At 44.3% G+C, this 26733-nt stretch overlaps 1 protein-coding gene across 4 annotated transcripts in view; it reads left to right on the plus strand.

Moving 5' to 3' along the window:
* ZNF385B (zinc finger protein 385B) overlaps window positions 1-26733 on the plus strand; it is a 334199-nt gene that overhangs the window by 205342 nt on the left and 102124 nt on the right. For all 4 annotated transcript variants that reach the window (XM_090045311.1, XM_090045313.1, XM_090045312.1 and 1 more), the window contains one exon: window positions 7262-7392. In XM_090045311.1, coding sequence (XP_089901437.1) covers window positions 7262-7392 — 131 coding nt within the window. The remainder of the gene's footprint in view (window positions 1-7261; window positions 7393-26733) is intronic.

Genomic DNA, 26733 nt, shown 5'->3' on the forward strand with positions numbered 1-26733 from the left:
CTGATCACTTAAACCAGTTTATGTGTAACGTCTGTCCCTAGCCTAAAGGAGTCTACTGAAGTTCAGCTCCCAACTCTCATTGAAAGTTATTAATAATAGGTATCTAACTTCCATGGATGTTTTTGAAATTCTGTCCCCTCTTGTTTTGGTGTAGCACAAATAAAACTCACAGGACTACAGACAAGGCCAGGATGATCATCAGTACAAGGGGTTGGATTATTTAGCTAAACCCTGCTATTTCATTTTCACTCTTCCCCAACAGTCACTATTGCTCTTCAGATGCCTTTATTTCACCGTGAACCACTGTCTTGGATCTGAGTATTAGGTCAGGATATCTGGTTTTCCAAGTAATTTAGAATTGAGTTGAGTTACAAGTTTCATGTTCTTGTATTAGAAGGTTTTATGAAAATATGCAGTATAAGATTACAAGTGAGGTACAGTTAATTTTGGAACAGCAAGTTTTAAGGTCTCCTAAATTTATTATTGCCACTTTGGCAGATGTCTCTGTAAAGCTTCTGAATCAATTGTGCTTGTTAATATGAGGAACTAATAGCACTGGCCCAAGTCAGAGAGTCTGTAGAGGCATTCCATGCTTGTGAACGTTTTAGGCATTTAGGAAAAGAAGTGTATATCTGTTTTATCTCCATTAATTGTCTCAACTAAGATAACTGAAAAGAAATATAATGCAAATATAGCATACAAAAAAATATACTGCCCTTTTAAAAAGTGATGAGTAGAGAGTAATTGCATATAGCAGTATGCAAGTCTGTGTCAGCAGATATTCAAATAACATGAACTAATGAGCCACAATCTTGGCCTTCCCACACTACATAGTAGCTTTGTGAGGCACACCAATCTGCAACTGGATGAGACTCTCAGGATTCAGGTTTTGGCTTCTCAGGTCTCTGTCATCTAACACTCCCCAGTGCTACACATTGCATGTTTCATTGGAACAGGTAATGTTGCACTGGCACCGTGAAACTTGTCTTGTGTTACTGAGGAGACCAACTGAACTGATGAGAACTCACTGACCCTCATTAGTATTGCACTAACACCACCTTCACCGCCATAGTTTTCTGCTGTCATAGAAATCAAAGCAAGGTAGTTGAACATGACAGCCTTTGGTAATCATTTGAAAAATCTGTGTTTGGATGATTTACAGGCAATTTGAAGCCATATGCAGATGATAGCAATGTTATTTAGAGGTACAGCATTTGTTACACATGGAGGTTGTCTGGTTGTTCTCAGACATTTGTGCAGGAGATAAAGTAAGAATGTATTCTAAGAAGAAGTGAAGTGTTCTGCGTCTCCAATTCATATAAGAAGCTGTTTTCCTCCAGCCTTTCAGACTGCTGTAAAAGCTGTTGAGGGCTTCTGTACTTTGGGAAGTTGTCTTTCTTTGCCTTGTAACTAAAGGTGACTCCTGGAGTAGAGTCTGAGCTGAAGCAGCAACACCACCAGATGAACTAGGAAAATGAGCCACACTTGTAACCCAACATCAAGGAATAAAGTTGTTGGGTAATCTTTTTGGTTTTATTTTTAATCTAAATGCTAGATATTTCTTATGTAATGGAATATATCCTAAAAGTACTCAGAGAAAGAGATTTAATGTGGCTATTATGATAAAAATCTGTATTTTATTATTTTAAGACAGCGTTTAAAATAAAAACTAGGAGGTTGAGGTGTGAATGTATTTACAGAGGATCAGTTATATTTATGCTCAAGATTTATTAGCAGTTTAAAACAATTTGTGTGACATGGTAAATTGTCTTGATCATTAAAATGCTAATGAAATGGTAAGCATTTGCTGTATGTATAATGATAATGAACTTGCCAGCTACATCTATCTGGCACTGATATCCCTGTTTAGTTCATATTTGCAAACAGATTTGACTGGTTTTTTTGGAAATGCATTTGACCTTTAGTAGGAAAGTTTGTGCAAATCTGTGTTCTGCTCTGTGTCTAGAATGAGGTAGTTGTGGATAGCACTTCTGGTCATCCTGACCTGCTACTGAAACTGGACCTCACTTGTAACAGAAATATTTATATTCACATATATCCAGATACATCAAAATACATAAATACTGGTTGGGTTTTTTGGGGTTTTTTGTTTTTTATTTGGGTTTTTGTTTTGTTTTGTTTTGGGGGGTGGGGATTGGTGACCTGGAGATAAATGGGACCCTCTTTCTGACTTCAGTGAGTTCTCAAATTGCTCACAAACTATATACTTTTACTCATAATATTTCATTTTTAATTTGACAAATTTCACTATTTTGTTAGCTATATTTAAATAAGCATTTGACACAGCTTCATTTCTAATACTGACTGGCAAAAGCTTTTTAAATAAATACTTTAATATGTGTCCCTGTAACCAGATAAGTGATTGATAGACATCAGCTTGTACTAGCAGATTTCATATCAACAATGGCCGTAACTTTACCTAATTAGAAGGACAGTGCATAATTAAATACAACATTGTTTCCTTGTGCATGTAATACTGAAATCTGAATTGTGGAAATCTACTTTGGAATCAGCTAGTGAAAAGTATAGACATTTTTGCAGCAGAGAACAATTTCTTTGGTAAATCTTTGACAGAAAACAAGCATATTGATGCCATTTTCATTGCAGATGTAAAGAGGCCATAGGTACATTAGATAGGCTTTAGCTTCTTTAGGCAAGAAAGGTTCTTTGAGTAGATGTGATATCTTTTACTAAGCCAACTGAGTATTTGGAAAAAAGTTCTTGGCAAGCTTTCAGGTGCAGTCACCCTTCTTCAGGCACAAGGAGTCTCTGCTAGTGCCAACTACTCAATTGTTCTAATAAAAGATACTAGGGCTGTGTGAAACTTCAGTCCCTGATTTGATTTGGCAGAGATTCTGCCCAATCTGGTGGCTGAATCTCCGAATTGAATCTGAAGACCCTTTAATCTCTCCAAATCGAATCAGAACCCTCCAAATTGATTCAGAGATTCAGAAAGATTTGGTGATTCGGAGATAGACGCAGGTTCAAATGTTTTTTCTACATACCTCAAGTAGCAGCTGGCTTATGAATGCTGGGATACTGGGGTGAATGGATCATACCTCCCCAGCATACTCAGCAGCAGACCCGGAACCAGACCAGAAGCACTTGCAGTCCACTTCTGGGTCAACCAGGGAGTGCGCTGGGTCCCCTCCCCCCGTGCCCTCCCCGGCTTGGCAACTGGTGCCTTCTGCGCCTGGGGGGGTACCCAGGGTCTCCCCATAGCCAATCACCAAGCCTGGGGCTGCAGGGGAGGCCCCCTGTGGGCTCAGCAGCAGACCCGGAACTACTTCCAGTCCACTTTCGGGTTCGCCGCCAAGCATGCAGGGGGCCCACCATATCTCTGAGGGACACTCTATTCACCCCACCATCACAGCATTCATGAGCCATGCCTGGTATCTCAAGGTATGTAGAAAAAACATTTAAAGCTGTGTCTATGGCCAAATCACTGATTCTCCAAATCAGCATCAAATCTTCAGATTTGAATTAAATCAAATCTTCAGATTTGAATTAATTGAATTGGGGTCAGTGATCTGAATCAACAAATTGAATCACTGTCCCAGATTCAGACCGAATCTGAATTGAATATGGCCCATTTCACACACCCCTGAAAGATATCACATCTACTCAAAGAACCTTGCCTGCTTATGTCCTTAGACCAATATGGCTATAATCAAAAACCTTAGCTTCTTGTGTCCACTTGAATAAGCACTGACTTATAGTTAATTAGGCACAAATGTCAATGAATTTCACAAGACTATGCAAAACTGAGCATCTAATTTACTTAAATGTTTCAAACAAGTCTTTAAATTTAGAAAACATGCTTTTGATTTAGCTGCTATTTAGCTCTAGTGGTATCTGCTTCTCTCTGAAACCTGAGGAAGGGCAGTTTTAAGCTTACCTAACTTCTCTCTCAACTATACAGTTGGTCCAGTAAAATATATCAAAAAAGACCCCTTGCTTCAAAAACATTCAGGTAGTTATCCTAGAATAAGTCTTGCCTTCATGCAGGAGTACAGCAAGGCTGGCATGGCATTACAGCAGTCTTCTAAACACTATAGAAGCAAAAAAAGGTGGCAAGACCATGGTGTGCCATAAATCTGATATGCTTTGACCTTGTTCCTGTGCTGCAGCCAAGTTGGAAAATATCAATTTTCTGCTCAGATATGACAGCATGGATTATGTGAACTGCATCTATATATCCATGATAGTAGGATCATAAGACAAAGGGAAAAAACCCTGTCTTATCTGAATTAATTTTCACCCTGAATGTCCTAGGTGCAGTGAGAAACAGCTACTTAACTTACCTTTAAGGGTGGGGAGGGAGGGTCTGCCTGGCAAACTGTAGTAGGGTGTGGGTGGTTTGACATGATGAGGAAGAGAGATGTTTGCCCCATGTCTTTTTTCTCTGCCTCGTTCAAAAACATGCAGGGAACCCTGAAATAGCTTAGATGTTTCATTGGCTTTGCCTTTGCCTGGGACCAGAGAATCTCCTAACCCAGGACAACTCTTGTCCTTGCATTTTTCAGTTGTGGCTTCTGTGAAAGATAATAAGAGTGCTGTGAAGGGTAATAAGAGAAGAGGCAGAGAATTATCTGACTGGAGTGGTTGTAGAGCAATGGGACTGGAGTTCACTGGGGCAAAAAAATCAAGTGGTTTGTTGTGGGATAGAATTAGTTTTTCTACATTAGAGAATCATTGGTTTTATGGATGATTTATATTGGGGGCAGAGAATGAATTCAGTAGGGGATGAGAGTGCATAACTAAGATGATGTAAGTAGGGGAGAAAGTTTGGACTGGAGATGAGAAATAAGGTTGTAATATAGAGCCCAAGTTGGGAAAACTAAGGGGGAAAGGATGGATTTGAGAGATTAGTTTTGTTGCCTTGAGGACGTAGGCTGGTAGATAATAAATTGGCTGGGTGCCTGGAAAGTGTTAAGGAGCAGGTAATTACATGACTATGTGCAAGACTTGATAGATAAGGGGAAGTCTGAAGAAAAGGTACCTGGACGGTCAGAAGGGCAGATGAGAAATGAGGGCTGAGTGGAAGTCAGTGAATGGAATTGTTTAGTTTGATGAATATGGGCAGTAGATAATTGATTTGAAAACTGGGGAAAACAAACAAGATAAAGAGGGTGCCTACAGATGTTTAGGTAGCTTGTCGGGGGGTGCTCTACCTCATGGTGTTTTACACAAAGTGCCATGAGTTAGAGCACCAATGAACCCAACTGGTGTTTGCCTGGGGGGCGGGGCTTGAGTCTGCCTGCACCAGCAGTCAGTGGTGCTCCAGCAGCCTCCCAAGAAGCTGTCGAAGCACCCCTCTCCCCAGCCCCACCCTTCCAGGTCCAGCTCTGGCTGTGACTCCCTTCCACCACCCCCTTCTGCACCCCCCCCCAGTACTTCAGCCAGCATAGTTGGGAGGGACATAAGGCGGGGGCTCCATTCCACCCTGCCCCCCCCACCCCAGCTCCAACTGTGGCAAAGCCAAGCTGACAGCTGTATGCTGCCGCTATCAAGAAGCTTGAGGAAGGAGCCCCCCCACCTTGCAAGCCACCCAAGGTGCCCCAGCTGGGGTTTTGTGGGGAGCTGGCCCAGGCCTGCAAGGCAGAGACTCCATTCCCCCAATCCCTTGCCCAAGCCTCTTGACAGCAGCAGCATGCGGCTACCGCTGGCTCAGCTTTGCTGTGGCTGGAACTGGGGCGGGAAGGAGGTGAGGAAGGGGAGAACGGATCCCCCTCACCTCACTGGCCTGGAGCAGCTCCCCTGAAGTTCCCATCAGGGGTACGTTCTCCCAATCCCCTTCCCCTCCCTTCTCCCACTGCACAGTGAGGAGACTTCTGCCTCTGGCAGCACCAGGGAAGGAGCCCAGCATGGGACGCAGTGGTGCATGGGATGCAGGTGGAATCTCCTGCATTTAATCCTTACAGGATACCTGGACAGAATTTCCCTAAGGTGCTCTGTTCTAGAGCTTCAGCTAATAGCGGATATAACATGGGTTATTTTTTTGTGCAATCAGCCATTTTAAAAGCATTCTGCAGCCATGAGCAGGTGTTGTCACAAGCTGTAGAGTGCTTGCAGGTACCTTATCCTGCGAAAAATGTAACTTGTGTAAGCACCCAGTGTTTTAATAGTCTATATAATAGCATCATTTTGTATTTGCAATGCATGTCCAGGTAGTAGAGTGATAGATGCATTTATAAATGTGTGTAACAGTTCAAGCTTTCATATGCCTTCCTTTTTTGCTTGATAAGATCTTATTAAACGTTTAATGAATTTAGAGTACCTAGGGGTCGCACACATTGATTGTAGAATATTTTGCATTCCCAGGTAGCAAAATGTAATTCCAGTGATTAGACATTTATACTGAGGAGTGAAAAATTTTGCAAGTAAAGTTAGTAATTACAAATTTATGATTTGGGGCTATGTCAACTGCAGAAGAAGAGTGCAAGCTGCAGGGGTTCTGGGATCCTAGCTCAGTTCCTACATCTCTGTGAAGGGGATTTGAACCTTACTTCTCAAGAGTGTCCAAAGCATTGAACAGTTGTGCATTCTGAGGCAATGTCTTCTGAGATGGCTCCTCTACTCCTTATAATATTCTTCATCGAGGAGAAAGAGAACAAGAAAATGAGTGACTCGTTAACTAGGTGGGTTAAGACACTCACTTAAAAGGTGGGACACCTAGGTTTTAGTTCCCTACCCCAGTGAAAAATGTTTAATTATTTATACAAAGTGGAACATTCTCAGCAGGAAGGACTGAGAGCCCTCTCCCTTTTAATCTCCATGAATATCACAGATTTGTGCAGCATCTCTGTACCCCAACTAGCACAAACATCAATATTGGCTGATCAAACAGGCAACCCTGAATTGCAAAAGCATGTGACTTTAATTGGTACCCAAGCCTTCCTTTGGGTTCTTAGGAATTTTTCATTTTTGGAAGGGTTTTATACTACCTGTCCATGTGATTTATTTACCATATGCCTCTGTTCAGGATCTGAGTAGCCATGGTCAGGGGGAAGTGCTCTGCTTCATCTAGAGTATGAAGAAACAGGAATTGTTTAATTGTATTAACTCCTACTGCACCACTTCATTACTTCTGTGTAATGTTCATTTTTCGCAAGTTGGGGCAGCAAGAAATTATTTTTCTCTACCTAAATTTGTGTGCATGGAAGGGCACGTGTGTAAACTGCATGTTTGTGTATGAGAGAGTGATATCAATCCTTTTTTTTTGCTTTGCTCTTGGCAGGCACTACGACACTTCCTACGCTTGTGCGCACACCTACCTTAATGATGCAGCCTTCACTGGATATCAAACCTTTTATGTCCTTTCCTGTGGACAGTGGTTCTGCTGTTGGACTCTTCCCAAATTTTAACACTGTAAGTAAACGTAGTCTCATGTTATCAGTCTCATCTTTGGTCTCTGCTTTCTGTGAAGAGTTTAATACCCAATGCTTGAGGCTGTCTTACAAAACTGTATTGTTGACATCAAACATTAGACAACACTTTTCAACTCTATTATGGTCTCTAACTTCTTACATAAAGAACAGTGACAGAATATCATCTTGTATTCATTTGTATAAGCACGCACATTCCCTGTTAATGCATCCTGCTCCATTGCTCCATGGTTACTGCAGAGCTTGGAAAAGTAAAATAGTTTACTTCTGGGGATGCTATTGTATATAGAAAGAACAGCATGGGTTAGAGTTACCAAGCAATTGTGTGTGTGTGTGTCTGTGTATGTTTGAACACATGAAATATAAAAAGAAAAACTAAAGCTGATTTTGGAAAAAAAAATAGATTTCATAGACATTAGAGCTGGAAGGGACCTCAGAAGATCATTGCGTCCAGCCCCCCCCCACCCAAAGGGCAGGAAGTCAGCTGGGGTCATAGGATCCCAGCAAGATAAGCATCCAATTTGCTCTTGAAGGTCTTCAATGTAGGTGCTTGAACCACCTCCGCTGGCAGACTGTTCCAGACATTGGGGGCTTGGACAGTAAAGAAATTCTTCCTTATGTCCAGCCTGAAATGGTCTCGCAGTAGTTTATGACCGTTCAACCTCGTCATCCCTTGGGTCGCTCTGGTGAACAAACATTCCCCCAGATCCTGGTGGTCACCCCTGATAAACTTATAGGTGGCCATCAGATCACCCCTGAGCCTGTGTTTTTCCAGGCTAAAGAGCCCCATGGCTCTCAGCCTGTCGTCGTAAGGTCTGTTTTCCTGACCTCTGATCATGCGCGTGGCTCTCCTCTGGACTCTCTCAAGCTTCTCCACATCCTTTTTGAATTGTGGAGCCCAAAACTGGGTGCAGTACTTCAGCTGCAGTCTCACCAAGGCCGAGTACAAGGGGAGAATGACGTCCCGGGATTTACATGAGAAGCATCTATGGATGCAAGCCAGCATTTTGGTCGCTTTAGTAGCTGCAGCATTGCATTGCAGGCTCATATTCATCTTGTGGTCAATGATGACCCCCGAATCTCTTTCTTCCATAGTGCTAGCCAGCGTAGCACTGCCGAGCCTATAAGGATTCTGCAGGTTTTTCTTCCCAACGTGGAGAACCTTGCATTTTTCAGTGTTAAACACCATCAGGTTCTCGTCCTCCCATTTGCTGAGCCTGTCCAGGTCAAGCTGGATCGCCCGCCTGTCTTCTGGTATGGATGCTTTGCCCCAACGTTTGGTGTCATCTGCAAACTTGGCCAGTCCACTTCTGACTCCAATGTCCACATCATTAATGAAGATGTTGAACAATATGGGTCCAAGGACAGAGCCTTGGGGGACCCCACTGGTCACAGGACACCATGATGAGTGACTTCCATGTATTACTACCCTCTGGGTCAACATTGCCTAAATGTTTAAAAATAGTTAATTGAAATCATTGTAATCTCACTGTAACCAAAAGATCGACTCTGATTCATTCCACCTAAAGTTTTGCCCTTGCTGGGATAGAAACAAGTGAATATGAGCCTGTTATGCAGGCAACTGAAATAAGTACAATTTTTCATTAACCCACTCTGTGCCCTTCAGGGTATTTTTTGTTTATGTGCTTTATTATGAAAAATAACACCTATGGTGGGGGGTTTTTTCCAATGTGCCTGCAGTAAATGTCATTGCTAAAAGGCAGCTGTACTGTTTCATTTATCAGAGCAGGAACAGCAACAATCCACTTTTCCAGTCTAATTTTTAAAATTATTTTTACTTAATTATCCCATGTACTGAAAACTTTTATTAACATGCTTTACAGTTTATTAAATGATTCCCACTTACTTACAGCGTATAACTAAACCCAGTATTTTTTATGTTTGCCAGCCTTGTTTTTCTGTGTTCAGATAATTCAGCAGGGAATCAGTCTGTAAACTGCAAGTTAGTAGCAATAGAAAAAGGAATGGTTCAGGACATTCTTTGAAGAATTTCTGCCCAGCCAGTAAATATAGTTGGCTTTTATATGACTGTTACATGAATTGTACAGCATCATAGTTGTCACGGTAATCAGAAAAAAACCTGCATTATCAACACCACCAGACAGTGGTTGATTGAACCACTGCCAAATGTTTCCTTTTGCAAACTTAGCTTCTGTTTGAGGTAAAAAGAGCAAAAGGATTTTTTCCCATGTTTTGTAAATATGTTCTGCTGAGGCCCTGTGTTGTAGTGTGATTATAACACCCAATTTTTTCAAAGGCTAGTGGCCCATCCTTTCCATTATAAACAATTTATAAATGCTACTGTATTCATTGAAAAACCTGTACATAAAATTATGTATCATTCATGTCTGTGTTTTTGCATGTACACACACATCTAAAATCATTTCAGGTATAGTGGAAGTGAGGGATCCAAAATTGTGTATAATGCTAATTGTTCATGACATGTTCTGTATCTTTTTCCATCCCCTTTTTATGACAATTCAATAGCTTATTTGGTTGGATTTTTTTAAAAATGCTGCTGTACTTGAGCCATTCCTTTTCACTGAACTGTAGATATAAACTTTATTTTTTTTCATTTGGATCCTGCAAGTGTGACGCCTACCTGTATCACTATTTATTCCTGTAGTTACTGAACATTTTATATTACAGTATTACCTGAAGGCTTATCAGGTGGGACATTTAAACTAGTTTTGCCTACATGTGTTATCTTATACTTGTTCAAGTTAAGCTAGTCTCTGCTCTTGACGGTGTCATCAGCAAAGTTCATCAACTAACTTTCTACTTTTTCCCTCAAAATCACTGATAAATATATTAAATAATATTGCTACATACCAGATTGTAACCACTTTCCTCTGAGAAGCTGTAAATTACTACTATTCTATTGTTAATTGTGCCTAATATCCTGTGAGTATTGATTTTTCTTTATTAGTATTTTATGATGGTCTTTATCAAAAGCTCACTGGCAAACTAAATCATTTACCTTCATCTACTGGCAGCCACAAAGTGTTCCCTTTCCAATTAACCAAGAATATGCACTGCAAATATAGATTTCACATTATATGCATAAGTGGTAGCTTCAGAACTGCCCCTTACTGGTTTTGTCTTGTTTTGTTTTAAATCTGAGTAAAAGGTTGGTTAGCGCATGTGTCTGCAAAATCTGATCTCTGTCAAACATGGCAAAATTTGACCCAAAAAAGGGGAACTTAAAGTAATTAGTAGTGTGTGCAAGGTTAATGTCTCTTGTTCCTGAACCTGATTAAATTTCATGTGCCTTGCGTCACCTTCCCAAGAACCAGGAGCACATCACAGATTAACAGCATATGCTAGATATTAAAGTCCCCTGGGAACTTGTAAATTTGTCTGATTAAAGTCATGAAAAAAATCCAGCCATAATATTACAATGAGATCCACTAACATGGGGCACATACAGAAGTCCAGCTTTCCATTGTAACTGAGAATGCCTTGCAGGAAGTCCGGAGCAAACAGAAGCTCACTGTTCTAGGGGGAGGGGAATCTAGCTGGTTGCTGCCAGCCTGCAGCCAGTTTCCCATAGCAATTGTCCTTCCTCCCTGCGAGGCTGCAGTTTTCAGAGTGGGAGGGGAGGAAAGGGAACAGAGGGAGCTTGTTCTAGGCACTCCCTAGCCAATGCTGGAAGGTGGTGTGAGTGAATTGGAGTCCTCCCACCTCAGAGAGGCTTAACTACACCCGCCTCACCCTCCAACAGGGGCTGAAAAACCCCAGATCAAACTCCCTCCACTCCCTTTCCACCCTCCCATTCTGAAAACAGTGACAGGTTGGCAGGCAGCGCAGACAGAAGTTACAGAAGATGATCTGTTTTGAAACATCTTCATCTGACATCTCATGCAATGAAGTGTTCAGATTTTCACCCGATTGGCCATTTTTGAAGCAGTCTGCAACTGTGTACTTGTGTTTGGTCATAGCTATAGACTGCTTTTTGTGGCCAGATCAGGCGAAAATTGTCACTTCTGTCTGTGGCAACTTTAGAATCGTAACTCCGCTGGGATTACACAGGATCCTGCCGAGGATTTTCATGCCTGCATATATTTTGAGGGTAGAAAATAAAATCTTATCTAAAGTTGAACTTTCCCTGGATCCATCCACCCCTATTTATAATACAATGTTTTCAAAATCTGTCAGGAGGCAGATTGTGACTCGTTAAGCACAGTAGCTCTTCTGAACTCACTCCCTGTGTGGATGTTCTTACTTTGCAATATAATTGCCTTTTTAGTTTCCAAAGTGGATTAAGCTACAGCAGGCAAGGCACTCTTAAGGAGGAACAGGAGAGTCCACATGAGGAGCTACTGAAGAAAATCAGCCCCATAATGACTTTTGTATATCTCCAATTTATTGGTAATGTACTATATAAATATGTACTTTATAAACTGAGTTCTTTTTTGGCCTGCTAAAACTGTATCTGTTTAGAAATTGCCCCCCAATAACTTCTGTAAATTAAGCAGCACCCCATTTCAAAAATTAATTTACCTCAGGGACAGTGACCTGGGCCTGAGCCTGTGGTTATATCCTCACAACTAATGGCACCTTTCAAAAGATCTCACATCATCTCAATGTGCCCCAGCACCAGGGTTGGAGCAACCATGCAGATAACCCCACACTTTTAAGTAATTTCTGAAGGAAATGTAGAATTATATAAAAAATAAGAAAAGACATATCAAGAATCACAATTTTGCCAAGTCAACCACTCAAAAAATGCCAGAAAAATTTACGCACGCAACCATAATTGTGCAAATGTATTACACTGCAATTTTGAATTATATAATCAGATCACTACCTCATTCACCACAAGTTCCAGCTCCTGCAACAACTTCAATCACTTTACAACCCCAATTTATTTCCAGAGGACTATCAATCCTTTGTTCCTTGGCAGTGAACAGAGGGCAGCAAACAGAAAAGGAGTTTGTCTAGGGTGTTTGTCCAAGGAGGGAGCCAGGGAGCAGGAGACTCTGTGCATGTGGGTGGGTGGGAGCATGGGCAAAAGCCCTGGTATGGATGCTTGGCATGTAAGTTCTTGTGTTGTGTCTTTTTTCCCCTTCCCCCACCTCATTTTTTCTTCTTTACAGCATAGGTGTGCCCCAGGGGAAAAAAGGAGGCACAAGTGGAATCTGGGTCAGCTGTTGTGATCTGCATGAGATGTGCCATGTTTGTGTTCCTCCCAGGAACACTTTATCTGCACCAAGTGTAAGCTAGTGTCTGTCCTGGAGGAGAAGATTCACAGATTGGAAGCACGGGTGTCCGTGCTGCATGGACAAGGGAGATGACTTGGACAAGACTTTCAAAAGGCTGGTACTGGAAAGGCCAAAGGGCAATGAAAAGAAGTGGCAGCATGTGACTACTCAAAAAAGGAGGGGCCCCAGGATTGAAGGAGCAGATTGAAATCAGCAACTGATTTCAAGCACTCTGCAGTGGAGCTGCTGAGGAATAGGCAGAGGAGAGGACATCTTCAGGCAAAAGAGGCAGCAGCCTAGAGAGGAGGGAGTGAAAACCCCCAAAGACCACTCCAGGACCACTGCACCAAGAAAAAGAGAAGAGTAGTGGTGGTTGGTGACTCCCTTCTGCAGGGGACAGAGGCACCAATTCGTCATTCAGATTTGGGGCCCAAGGGGTGTGCTGCCTGTCTGGAGCCCAGATTCAGGACATCACAGAGAGTCTGCCAGGGCTCATCCATCCTTCGGACCACTACGTCTTTCTGCTTATCCATGTAGGCACCAATGATATTGCCAGGAATTACAGTGACCAGATCAGAGGTGATTGTGAGGCTCTTGGCAGGAGGATTAAGGAGTTTGGAGTACAAATGGTGTTCTTATTGATCTTTTCCATGGAAGGCAGGGGTCCAGGCATAGACCATTGTATTGTGGAAGTGAATACATGGTTTGGCTGAGACAATAATGTTGATGTGAAGGCTTCAGCTTCTTCCACAGTAGGTGGATATTCTTGTGAGGAGGGCTGCTATCAAGAGATGGGATCCACCTAATGAGGGCAGGGAAGTGAATCTTTGGGTGTCATGTGGCCACCCTTGTAAGGAGGGCATTAAACTAGGTTCCATGGGGGGTGGTGATCAAAACCCTCCAGGAACAGAGTACACAATCCAGAGGGGAAAAATCTCAAAGAAACAACTCAAGAAAAGGGCCAGAAAGCTACAGGATTGCATTGTGGCACAAAAGGGAACCGAGGTGGTCAAAATACATCCAATGTGTGTATGCAAATGCAAGAAGTACGGGAAATAAATAAATTGACCTGGAAGCTGCATCTTGTGAAAAGAACTATGATCTGATAGGCATCACGAAGACCTGATGAGACAGCTCTTATGTCTAGAATGCGAACATTGAGGGTTACCCTCTGTTTAAGAAGGACAGGGTTGGGAGAAAAGGTGGTGGTGTCACCATATATATAAAAAACACATGCTTGTTCCCTGGTTCAGGAGGAAGAAGATGGCAAAGCATAATGCATTTGGGAAAAGGTGAAAGATGCAGCACCTATATAATGGTGGGGATTTATTATAAACCACCTAATCGGGATGAGGAGCAGGATGAGGCATTCTAGTGGGTTGGCGAATCACTTAGCTCAAGTAGTCTCAAAACTCAACACTTCTTATTTCCTGGGCATGCTTGCCCCAAAGGAAACTTCTAAAAAAAAAAGAGTCCTCAATAACACAATTTAGAATAGTCTACACCAGGGGCACTCATGATCCCGAGTCTTCTTCAGCGCCGAGAAGGCACCCTCTGGCTCTCTGCTGCTTTCTCTGCACTTCAGTCTTCCTTCTCAGGCTGTCTCTGACTCAGCTCCCTAGCATGGCACCACTGCTTCCAGTCTTCCTGTCCTGAGTCTTCTCCCAGACCCTGTGAGAGTGTTGTGGCCCAGTGCTGCAGCTGCTAACTTTGCACTCACTCTCTCTCTCTCTCTTTTCAATTTTCCAGGCGTTTACATTCTGAACAATGCAGCCAAATATAAAATGTCAAATCAGTTCCAAACTTGTGTGGAAGACAACTTTCTGTTACAAAAAGTAGAGGATACAACTAGGGCATCATCTGTTTTTGGAACTTGTCCTGACCAACAGGGACAAACTGGTGGAGTATGCGAATGTGATGGTTAATTTGGGAGGAAGTGATCATGATATGATAGAATTCCAGATCCTGAGACAGGGAAAGCATGAGGTCAGCAAAATTAGGATGAAAATTAAAAATCAAAATTAGCCTGATTTCAAAAAGATGGCTTTCACCTGACTCAGGGAGCTAGTAGGCCTAGTATCATGGGAGGATAGATTTAAGGTACCCAAAAAGCCTGGGAGCTTCTAAGGGGCACAGTATTAGAAACCCAATGAGAAACTGTCCCAACATGATGGAAGGAGACCAGTGTGGCACAAGGAGTTTCTAAAATGCCTCAAATGCAAAAGGAAAACATACAGGCAATAGAAGAATGGGCAGGTCACCAAGGACATGTATCAGGAAATAGCAAAAACCTTCAGGGACAACATGACAAAGGAGGCTAATGACAACAGGAGGAGATTCTATAACTATGTTGGCCAGAAAAGAAGGATCAAGGAAGCTGTGGGTCCTCTATTAACATATCAGGGAGAACTTCCACCCAAAGTAAAGAAGGCAAATGTACTCAACAGCTACTTTGCCTCAGTCTTCACAAAAAAATTAAGCTGCCAGAAACCTAATAAAGATTATCTGGATACAGAAGGGGGCAAGCTGAGGGAGGAAATAACAAAAGAGTCATAGAGCTTTTGTTGCATCTGAATGGATTCAAGTCAGCAGGGCCAGATGAGCTTCATCCAGGGTCTTGAAAGAACTGGCAGAGGAGATCTTTGAGCCCTTGGCAATGGTCTTCATGAAGTTGTGGGAGATGGACCACAGGACCAGAGGACTGAAAAAAGCAAGGAGGAGGACCTGGGGAACTACAGACTGATTATTCTCACCTCAATACCTAGGGAATTATTGGAGCATATCCTAAGGAAGGCCATGGAAGAGGAAAGGCTGATCACAAGTATCCAGCATGGATTTATGAAAAACAATAGTATCAAACAAACCTGATCTCCTTTTTTGACAAAATAACTGTTTGAGTGGATGAAAGGAACACTGTGGATATAGTGAATCTGGACTTCATCGAGGCTTTTGACAAGGTCCCACACAACCTTCTCATAAATTGGAAAAACACAGTCTGGATAAAAATACCACACTGCCGATAGATAACTGGCTTAATAGCTGCAAGTAAAGGGTAATTATTAATGGATCCATGTCAAAATGGACAATTGCCTGCCTGTACACAACTGCCAGGAGCTTGGGGAATAAGCAGGAGGAGCTCGTCCTCCTGCTCAATGCAAATAATTATGATGTCATAGGGATAACAGAGACCTGGTGGGACTCCACCCATGACTGGACCTCGGGTATAGATGGCTATACCCTGTGTCCCGGGGCAAAGGGAGAACTCGGACCCCGCAGGGGCAAGGAGGGACTCTGGGGGACAACACACCCCAGGCAAAACATAAAAGAAAGAAAAATGAACAAAAACGCCCTACCTACTGCAGGAACCGCGGCAGGACGGGAAGCAGCAGCGGGATCCACATGGCTCGTTAGCCGCGGTTTTTTTAAAGTGACAGCAGCTGGAGAAAAGGGGGAGGAGAGCCGGCACAGAAGGATAAGAAGGGGAATCAGCAACATGGAAGGGGAGGAGAGGTGGAGGAAGAGCGAAGAGAAGGTAGCTCCCGGACCCACTGAGGAGGAGGGGGGGCTGGAGAACACTGCCCATAGGGCAGGAGAATGCCCAGACAAGCATCAGTACACAGATGCTGTTACTGGGCTTAGAAGAACTGAGGTATCCAGGCTGCATATCATTTTGAAGCCACAAGGAGAGCATCCAGGAGGGTCCTCAGTGACAGAGACTGGTTCCAGTGGATCGCACAGGAGAAAGGTGAATGGTCAAGGGGCTAGCTAAGACCAACTCGTCCTGGACAGAAGACCCGGGAGAGCCCGTCGAACGAAGGTTTCTTCTCCGAGGCGGAAGGGACGTCAAGGGTTGGATGCACATAGGATACACTAAGGGTAGGGAATAGGTAGCACGAAGGGGCAGTTGGTGGTGGGGGCACACTGTAACTTAGATGCCACAGGATAGTAATCAATGGATTATTGAGTGGTAGCAAGCAGTTTGTTGCTAGCATTTTTTTTTATTTGTTAGTTTTTTATTGCCTGGGACGCCAGGGTAAAGTAAGGCAGAGGGCTATGACAGGCCAAGGATTTAGAGGGCCTAGTTTGACTCGGCCATACAACTCAGGCTCAAGCGAGACCCAAGAATACATTCTCGCATAGGGAGGGCTGGCCACGGAAGACAACATCAGCACACTGTCGAGGCTGGGTAGAGGGCGAGGTATAGGGGAGGTTGGAGCCTTGTGAAGATCATCGCCCCTCGGCCTGAGATAACTGAACCCGGACGGTTGGACCCCTCCACCACTGATAGAATCATCAAAGTCATGGCAGGCGGGATTAGGAGGGGATAAGACTGCCCAAGGTGAGAGCTCGTGGCCCTATTACCTTTGGGACGGAGCGGAAGACCATCGTCAAGATCCAGAGCCGAGTGGCAAGGAACTGGATGATCGAGGCCCGGCGGGTGCACCCTGTACAGGCAGGATCGTGTAGATAAAAGGGGCAGGGAGGTGTAGCTCTCTATGTTAAGGAAAGCTACATGTCCCTGCAAGCTGGTATTGGCGACCAGGGTGGTTGACTAGAGTCCCTCTGGGTTAAAATTCAGGGGGAACATGGCATCCCACAACAGTGGGAGTCTACTACAGACCTCCCACCCAAAGTTCTGAGCTTGACCAGCAGTTCACCCAGGAACTGGCTGAGGCCGCATGCTCCAGGACCATGGTTGTCATGGGTGACTTCAGTTACCGGGACACCTCGTGGGAGGATCACTCAGCAAAATCTGAGTGGTCGCAAAGCTTTCTCTCATGTGTGGATGACCTCTAACTGACTCAAGAAGTCTATGGGCCAACAAGAAGCAAAGCGCTGCTTGCCATGGTACTGGCCACAGGGGATGACCTAATTAGCAACCTAGTGATCAGTGGGAAGCTGGGTGACAGCCACCACGAGCTGATCACCTTCACCATCCACCATAAAGCTGGCAAGTCAGTCAGCAACACAGAAGTCCTTGACTTCAGGAAAGCCGACTTTTACAAGCTGAGGAGGCTTGTCGGTCAGGCCCTAAGGGACCATGACCCCAGGGAGAGGGGAGTTCCAGAACAGTGGTTGCTCCTTAAGGGAGTGATCCTCAATGCACAAGCTAAGTCTGTTCCATCTCAGAGGAAAGGCAGCAAGAGGGCACAGCCGTCCCCCTGGTTCTCCAGGGACCTAGCTAAAAAGAAAAGCCTACAAAGGATGGAAGATGAGATTCATTTCCAAGGAGGATTATTCTTCACTGGTCCAGTCCTGCAGGGAGCAAACCAGGAAAGCCAAGGCTGCAATTGAACTCCAACTAGCTTCAAGCATCAAGGACAATAAAAAGTCCTTTTTCAGATATGTGGGGAGCCAGAGGAAAAGCAAGGGCAACATTGGACACCTGCTGAACCTGATGGGGTAACTGACAACTGACACCCAGGAAAAAGCCAACCTATTAAATGGGTACTTTGCATCGGTCTTTCATCAGTCCCATGCCCACTACAGGAGAGGGAGGTCCGGGTGAGGGAGATCCCATGCCCTCCATAAATGCTGATCTCATGAAGGAACATCTTGAGAAGCTGGATACCTTCAAGTCAGCCGGCCCTGACAATCTACACCCCAGGGTACTCAAAGAGCTTGCGAGCATCATAGCCCAGCCCCTGGCACAGCTCTTTGAGAACTCCTAGTGCTCTGGTGTAGTGCGCAAAGACTGGAAGAAGGCCAATGTTGTGCCTATCTTCAAGAAAGGGAGGAGAGTGGATCCGGCTAACTATAGGCCCATCAGCCTGACTTCTATCCTGGGGAAGGTCTTAGAAAAGTTTATTAAAAAGGCCATCCTTAATGGACTGGCCGACACCAACATCCTAAGGGATAGCCAGCATGGGTTTGTTACGGGTAGGTCTTGCTTGACCAATCTCATTTCCTTCTACGACCAGGTGACCAATCACCTGGACAAGGGAGAAGAGATTGATGTCATATATCTTGACTTCAAAAAAGCCTTCGATCTCATATCCCGTGATCACCTCTTGGTGAAACTGGCCAATTGTGGCCTTGGGTCCACCACAATCCGCTGGCTGGGAAACTGGCTCCGTGGTCGGACCCAGAGGGTAGTAATACATGGAAGTCACTCATCATGGTGTCCTGTGACCAGTGGGGTCCCCCAAGGCTCTGTCCTTGGACCCATATTTTTCAACATCTTCATTAATGATGTGGACATTGGAGTCAGGAGTGGACTGGCCAAGTTCGCCGATGACACCAAACTTTGGGGCAAAGCATCCATGCCAGAAGACAGCCAGGTGATCCAGGCTGACCTGGACAGGCTCAGCAAATAGGCAGATGAGAACCTGATGGTGTTTAATACCAAAAAATGCAAGGTTCTCCACCTTGGGAGGAAAAACCTGCAGCACCCTTATAGGCTCGGCAGTGCTACGCTGGCTAGCGCTATGGAAGAAAGAGACTTGGGGGTCATCATTGACCACAAGATGAACTTGAACCTGCAATGCAATGCTGCAGCTACTAAAGCGATCAAAACGCTGGCTTGCATCCATAGATGCTTCTTAAGCAAATCCCGGGACGTCATTCTCCCCTTGTATTCGGCCTTGGTGAGGCCGCAGCTGGAGTCCTGCATCCAGTTTTGGGCTCCACAATTCAAAAAGGATGTGGAGAAGCTTGAGAGAGTCCAAAGAAGAACCACGTACATGATCAGAGGTCAGGAAAACAGACCTTACGACGACAGACTGAGAGCCACGGGGCTCCTTAGCCTGGAAAAGCGCAGGCTCAGGGGTGATCTGATGGCCACCTATAAGTTGATCAGGGGTGACCACCAGGATCTGGGGGAATGTTTGTTCACCAGAGCGCCCCAAGGGCTGATGAGGTCAAAGGGTCATAAACTACTGCGAGACTGTTTCAGGCTGGACATAAGGAAGAAATTCTTTACTGTTTGAGTCCCGAAGGTCTGGAACAGTCTCCCATCAGAAGTGGTTCTAGCACCTACATTGAAGACCTTCAAGAGCAAATTGGATGCTTATCTTGCTGGGATCCTATGACCCCAGCTGACTTCCTGCCCTTTGGGCAGGGGCTGGACTCAATGATCTTCCAAGGTCCCTTCCAGCCCTAATGTCTATGAAATCTATGAAAATGGCAGGATGTTTTCAGTGGAGTCCCACAGGGGTCTGTCCTTGGCCTGGTGCTGTTAAGCATGTTTATTAATGATTGGGAAGCTGACATAGAACGTTTCTTGAGCAAGTTTACAGGTGACATGAAATTGGGAAGTATTGTAAACATGAAGGTTGTTTGAAAAGGATCTTTACAGATTTGAAAGTTGAGCTAGAGCTTAGCAGGATGAAGTTCAATATGGACAAAGGGAAGGTGCCACACCTCAAGAAGAATAATCAAAAACAGAAATACAAAATGGGGATACCTGGCTGAATATTAGCTCTATAGAAAAGGACTGGGGAGTCTTGGTAGACCACAGACTCAATACGAGTTTGCAGTGTGATGCAGCTGCACAAAGAGCAAATGTAATTTTGGGCTGGATCAATAGAAGCTGTGGCAGGGCACCTTTGGTGCCTGCCACTTTAAGAGCCAGAACAGCCAGCAGAGCAGCCTGAAGGTGACTGTATCCCCAGTCAGGAATCACATGGCCAGCAGAAAGCTGCGTGATTGGAAAGTGAGACCAGTGCCTGACATAAGAGCAAGCCTAAAGTAGGGCCAGTAGTTTACAGTGAGCAGCCAGAGGAGAAACATCACCTGACTGAAGCTGCTGCTCACATAACATCCTTGGAGGTACAGGGCAGGAACTGTGGGTTTAGCAGGAGGTTCCTGATCCTGGGGAATTACCTAAAACTATACCATGCTGGGGCTGGATAGTGTGGTGGGGCTGCTTGTGGCAGGGAAGCGTCCAGGAAATGCCACACGTTTGCCTCCCCAGTGAAAGGCGAGTATGAGATGCCAGAAAGCCGCAGTCCCCACTGCCTTGTGGGTTACCCTGTGGAGGTATGACAGTGACTATGTTAAGAGTACTGTGGATAATAGAACATATGATAATGTACATAAAGACTATATTATGATATATATGCACCACCCTAAGCAATTGAAAACAGAGTAATATTAGGGAAGAGTCTGGCAGTCTTAATCACTATTGTCATCACAGCCTGCTATGGCTTCAAGAGATGTGCATTCTCCAAAGCAGTCTCCAAGAGGCTCCAAATCAATCTCCCACCTCTTCCTCAAAAGACTAGATTTTGGAAGAGAAGGCAGCACTACATGATGCACATTTATCTGAAAGTAGTACACCCAGGGAACTGTCATTCTGTATAAAAGCAGTTTCAGCAGTTTCTAAGATTCTATCGTCATAGAAAATAATCAGCAATTCATATGCCTTCCCTCTGAGTTTGCCATGGCCTCAAGGGTAATCAAAGCTTATAGTCCCAGTTGTAGCTTTCATATTAGAGAAATATTCTAAATCTAACAAGATTGGTTTCTAAATGCTGGCATGTACCTTAACATTGGGGAGTATGTTAAGGCTAATGTGGTCTAGTTAGTGCTTCAGGCTGCCTATACGTGTGCTCGGGGATAGGGGCATTTTAATTAGAGTGGTTCCCAGAGAGCTGATCTAATTAAAACGACTCACCATCAGGTGTATTAAGACCCTGCACAGTGGCGATACATAGGAGGTGCATGGGTGCACATGCACCCCCTGACAGCACCGCTGCACCCGCTGACAGGCCACGCTCCCCACTTAGGCGGTGGGCAGGTGGGGCAGGCAGGAGTGCCAGCTAGGGAGTGGGAGTGCTGGATGAAATGGCCACTTCCAGCGCTGGATGAAGCTACCACTTCCCGGTGAGTGTGATCAGCTGTGGGAGGAACGGTGCAATCAGCATGTGCCCCCCAACTAAGGTGGCACCAGTCATCTATGTCCCCACACATTTAAAAATGGCCACAGGATGCTTTATCTGAACCTCATTCAATGAAGTTTAGATAAAGCACCCCCACAGCCATTTAAAAACACGCAGGAGCTTATAAATGTGATGATGAGGCCACATTGGAGTTAGAACATGAACCAGCATGTGTATAGGCAGCCTCAGTGTCGACATGCTTATGCTCTATTCATGTTGAGGTCTCCTCCTCAAACTGGATAGAGGCATCTACAGCTGTTAGCCAAAATAAGCTAGTTTGGGTTGAAGAAAGGGAAGGAAAGGCTGCCTACTTTGTTACTGTCAAAAGTCTTTGCTTCTGATCTAACACTGGCTTTGCACTTGCAGGCTACTCATTTCATAGTTTCATAGTTTCTAGGGTCGGAAGGGACCTGAGTAGATCATCTAGTCCGACCTCCCTGCCACGGCAGGAAAGAGTACTGGGGTCAAACGACCCTAGCAAGGTGTTTGTCTAGCCTCGTCTTAAAAACCCCCAGGATAAGAGCCTGCACCACTTCTCTTGGAAGTTGGTTCCAGACCCTAGCCGCCCTGACTGTGAAGTAGCACCTCCTGATATCTAACTTAAACCTACCCCCCGCCAGCTTGTGACCGTTATTCCTGGTCACTCCTGGCGGTGCTCAGGGGAACAGGGACTCCCCCAATGTCTGCTGATCCCCCCTGACTAGTTTATAACAGGCCACGAGATCCCCCCTCAGCCTTCTCTTTTGGAGGCTGAACAGGTTCAGGTCCCGTAGCCTCTCCTCATAGGGCCTGCCCTGCTGTCCCCTGATCATGCGAGTGGCCCTCCTCTGGACCCTCTCCGTGCTGTCCACATCCCTCTTGAAGTGCAGCACCCAGAACTGGACGAAGTACTCCAGCTGCGGCCTGACCAGTGCCGCATAGAGGGGGAGGATCACCTCCTTGGACCTGCTGACTGCCTCCCCACACTGCCGGCCCATGTTCATCTTGGAGTCAGTTATGACTCCAAGATCCTTTTCCGCCTCCATGCTGACAAGAGGGGAGTTCCCCAACCTGTAGGTATGGTGCCGGTTGTGCCTCCCCAGATATAAAATACCAGAATAACAGTAGGGGAAGAGAATCTATAATGGCTTTTGTTCCTCTCTTTCCTGTCCTTCTCTCCCTTCCCATAGCTTAGATTTTTCCCCCCATAGGGAGTCCAGAGGAAATGACCAGATCCAAGATTGGAGACCATCAGGCAAGCACACTTACACAGTAGTTCATCCCACCCAGAACTCTCAAGTGCTTCTGTTAGTTTCATGTGCCCTAGACTTTCAGAGCTCTGAGGCAGCCAGCAGTCTGAGCTTTCCATAGCATTGCAGCCAGCTGAGGAATCAGGGAGGCTGTTATAGTTCCAAAACATGCTTTGGAAGGAGCTAACTGCCTATAGCACCACTGTAGAAAGCAGGAAGAGAGCACAGGAGCAAGAGAAGCCTCCTCTCTGTTCATATAAGGAAAGGACAGGTGAATTATCCCTTCCCTCCTTGTTTTTGCACTAGAAAACTTTCTTGGCTGCTCTGAGCCCCTCCTTCACAGAAGTGCAGCAATTCTGGTGAAAAAGTGGGTTGGTAACTGACTCTGAAACTTCCTATACCAGAAAACAGGAAGGGCCTCAGAAAAGCTGTCTCCAACCCCATCTGCCAGCACCTATGCAAAAACAGCTAAAGTATTAATTTTAAAAAGATCAAAAGGAAAGAGGGAAAATAGTTCATTTTCAGTACCTACAAAAGCATTTTATCCTTCTTCCTCCCAGTCAGACACTAAGTAATCTAGGAGCTATGAAGAGAAGATAGGATTTTTTTTAAAGCTCAGGATTGTTCTTTTGGGTACGTTACCATCTTGTCCTATGCCAAGGTAGTCCATCATGCTAGTGTATTGAATGTGCACCAATTTCTGCAGTCAATGGCACCAGCAGGGTGATGTGATTTGTCTCATGGCCAGCCAGATTTGACTCCTCACTTCTAATGACCAGCTATGTAAATGCCAGCCTTCAGCATGAAATTGGACTAAGGCTCTAACTCATGTCTCTGGGCACAGATCAAGGTTACTTGAACGCTTTTCACATGCTAACAGACATGCAGGTCCCTGCTCTAACTCATGGCATTTTACATAAAGCGCCATGAGTTAGAGCAGACCCCTCCTCTCCTCCCCGTTTCCCCCAAGTTTTCCTGTTGTCTGCAAGAAGGGACGGGGGAGAAGACGGGGAGAGTGAGCTGTGGATTGGGGTTTGCCCTGCCTTAGCTGGAATGTGTGTGTGGGGGGTGGGAATTGGAACCCTCCCACCTCACGGTCCTCCCTCTCCCAGCCTCCACCTCTCCAGCTCAGGCTAGGACAACCCCAGCCCACAGCTCACTCCTACTCTCTTCTCCCCTTTCCCTTATTTTAAATGAAAGATAAGATTCCCATGACTCCAAGAACTGGAGCTTTTGGAAAAGCTGCAGTTACCATGAGTTTGGTTGTAGTATCATCAGAGCTGGTAAGGCTATAATGCAGTTATAGGGAATGGGGAGGATCAAAATTGCTACTTTTGCCAGTATTCACAGCTGTTTGATACAAATAAAGGAAAATAGTTTTCACGAATGTTTAATGAAAGCAAAAGAAAGTAATGTTTAATGATAGCAGAGACTTCTGACGCCCTCACAGCTTCTGACACAGCTATCTCCATCTTCCTCCTTTCTAATTACCCCCATACCCAGAGTGTTGCAGACACTCTGGGGGTAGGGTTAGGATCCAGAATGAGCTGGCTAGATTGGAGAAAAGGTCTTCAATAAATGTCTTTGTTGAATTTCAAGTTTGCACTTGGGATGGAATAATTGCATGCATAAATGCAGACAGGAATGATTGGTTAGGCTTCAGTACTGTAGAGAAGAACCTGGGGATTACAATATGGAAGCTGAATATGAGACAAATGTGTGCTCTTGTTACAAAAAAGCCAAAAGCATTCTGGGGTATATTAACAAGAATGCCAATTTCAAATCAAAGGTTTCCCTCTATTCAGCACTGGTGAGGTCTCACCTGGATTACTGTGTCCAGTTTTGGACCCCACACTTAAAAAAAGATATGGATGGGTTGAAATGATTCCAGTCCAGAGCAATAAAAAATAATTGGAGGCCTAAGAAACATGACTAAGGAGGAAAGGCTGAAAGGTTATTTAGTTTGGGAAAGAAAAACGTTGTGGAACAATCTTCTAATCCTTGAAGGGTGATTATAAAGAGGATGGAGAAGGGCTTTTCCCTGTGGCTATAGGAGACAGGATTAGGAGCCTTAAACTGCAGCAGAGAAATTTAGGTTGGAAATTACAGTCAGATTCACAGAAGTTTAGGGCTATACAGGACCTTGTGAGATTATTGGGTCCAGCTCCCCTGCTCTGGACAGGAAAGACTTCTGGGGTCAAATAACCCCAGCACGCATCCAGTCTCCTTTAGGAGGAACTTTCTGTCTATGGGTAGAAATAGACGTTGCTTGACATTACATGTGTGCCTCCATGACAATTTTTATCATAGCACAAATGGTGAGCAAATAAGACATTCCTACCCGTTGTCATGTCACATCAGTGGCCATGACACAACATAGTGTAAAATAGTAGTGCCATTTTATTGCAGTAGATGTCTGCCTGCACTCTCCAGCTGCTTCAGACAGGTGCTCTTGGGGCTCGAGGGACCCAACCTGGTGCATCCCTGGAATTGCCATGTAGGATTAGGTCCTAAAAGTGCTCGAAACCAAAATCTTTGATATTTCAGCAGTTCATTTCTTTTATGGGTCAGCAGAGAGAAAATTTTAGAAGCCTTTATCTTGATAGAATTGCTTTCTTCTCACTAGAGATATCAGCCTGTTCAGTGATTCAAGGGAGCTGTTTAGAAAGGAAGGTTTGTTAGCTATAAATATACTAGACATTAGAACATTGAAGGATGTTCTGCAAATATACTATGAGAAAAACAGTTCCATGTAAAATAGGAATTAGCAGAATGCTTGTCTGAATAAAGCTGGGTGAAGTATAGCAACATTTTGCTCAGGGGTCTTTTATTAGTTTTCGATTATAGAAAAAGCGGTAAAAAAAATCTAAATTCTCAATTTGTGTCAGTCTAATAATGCAAAAACTTCTTAAAGAGCTCTTCCATAGGAATTAATGGTTAAACATCCATTCCTCAGTGCTATGTTGTAATATTCCCTTAATCTTTGGCCAAAAGACTGTGACTTTTCTTTTTTGCATGTGTGCATAGTAGCAGGGAGCATCTAAGATGGTTTAGACAAGAATGATCTTGCCTTGAGCAGGGAGTGGGGCTAGGCCTTTCTTAGCCCTAATTTTCTATGATTCTGGGCCCTGGCAGATGTTACACTTGAAACATGGTTAACCAGTTATTCACAGCTTAAGTAGTAACCCAGCTACACACTCACGCAATTAACAGTGTGGTACAACAGGGAATATGCCACAAAGTTATTATACAAAATATGTGTAATAAATATGTATAATAAAATAGTTTTTTCGTTGGCTCCTGTCACAGCTTAAATTGAATATGTGGCCAGCACAGATCAGGTAATTGGTGCTTCCAGCCTTGGAGGGTACACCTGAGCCCTTCAAGACCACTGTGCACTCCTGCAGCTGTAAATGCCCATCAGCCGACTGTTGTTCCTTGCCTGCCACAAGTCAATTGGGTTTCTAGTTTGCTATTTGCTGGTGCAGGGAGTCCAGAATCATGATCTCAGGCTCCCCCGCCACCAGCAACAGGGTGTTAATCCCCAATTGCATGATTATACTTCCTGCCATGCACATGTGGCATTGCAGGAGGTGCAATTGTTGGGATCACAGATCAGATCCCATTGTACCTTTAAATGAATGTCTTTTCAGCAGCATCTGAGAACAAAAGTCTAGTCTTCCATTACTTTCAAACTGTCAGTCTTTCATTGTATAATTTGTCTCATGTAATGGTAAAAGGTACCCAAATTGTAGGTAGTTCTCCATGTTGCAGCTATGCACTAGATTATTGTTTTTCAACCAAGGGGCCAGTTTAGTAGGATGTTGGTCACTGTTAGATAATCCCAGAGATTTCATTTCATACTTCATAGTGTTAGAAACTTACTGACTTTTTGTGATCTTCTGAATTCTTTGTAACAGAAGAATTTCTCTATTACTTTTCTGTAGTAAAAACAGAAGTGAAAACTAAGAGCTGGCATTTTCCACAG

Source organism: Crocodylus siamensis, chromosome 4 (assembly GCF_052110815.1).
Source record: "Crocodylus siamensis isolate JL-2025a chromosome 4, ASM5211081v1, whole genome shotgun sequence".
Taxonomy (NCBI): Eukaryota; Metazoa; Chordata; order Crocodylia; family Crocodylidae; genus Crocodylus; species Crocodylus siamensis.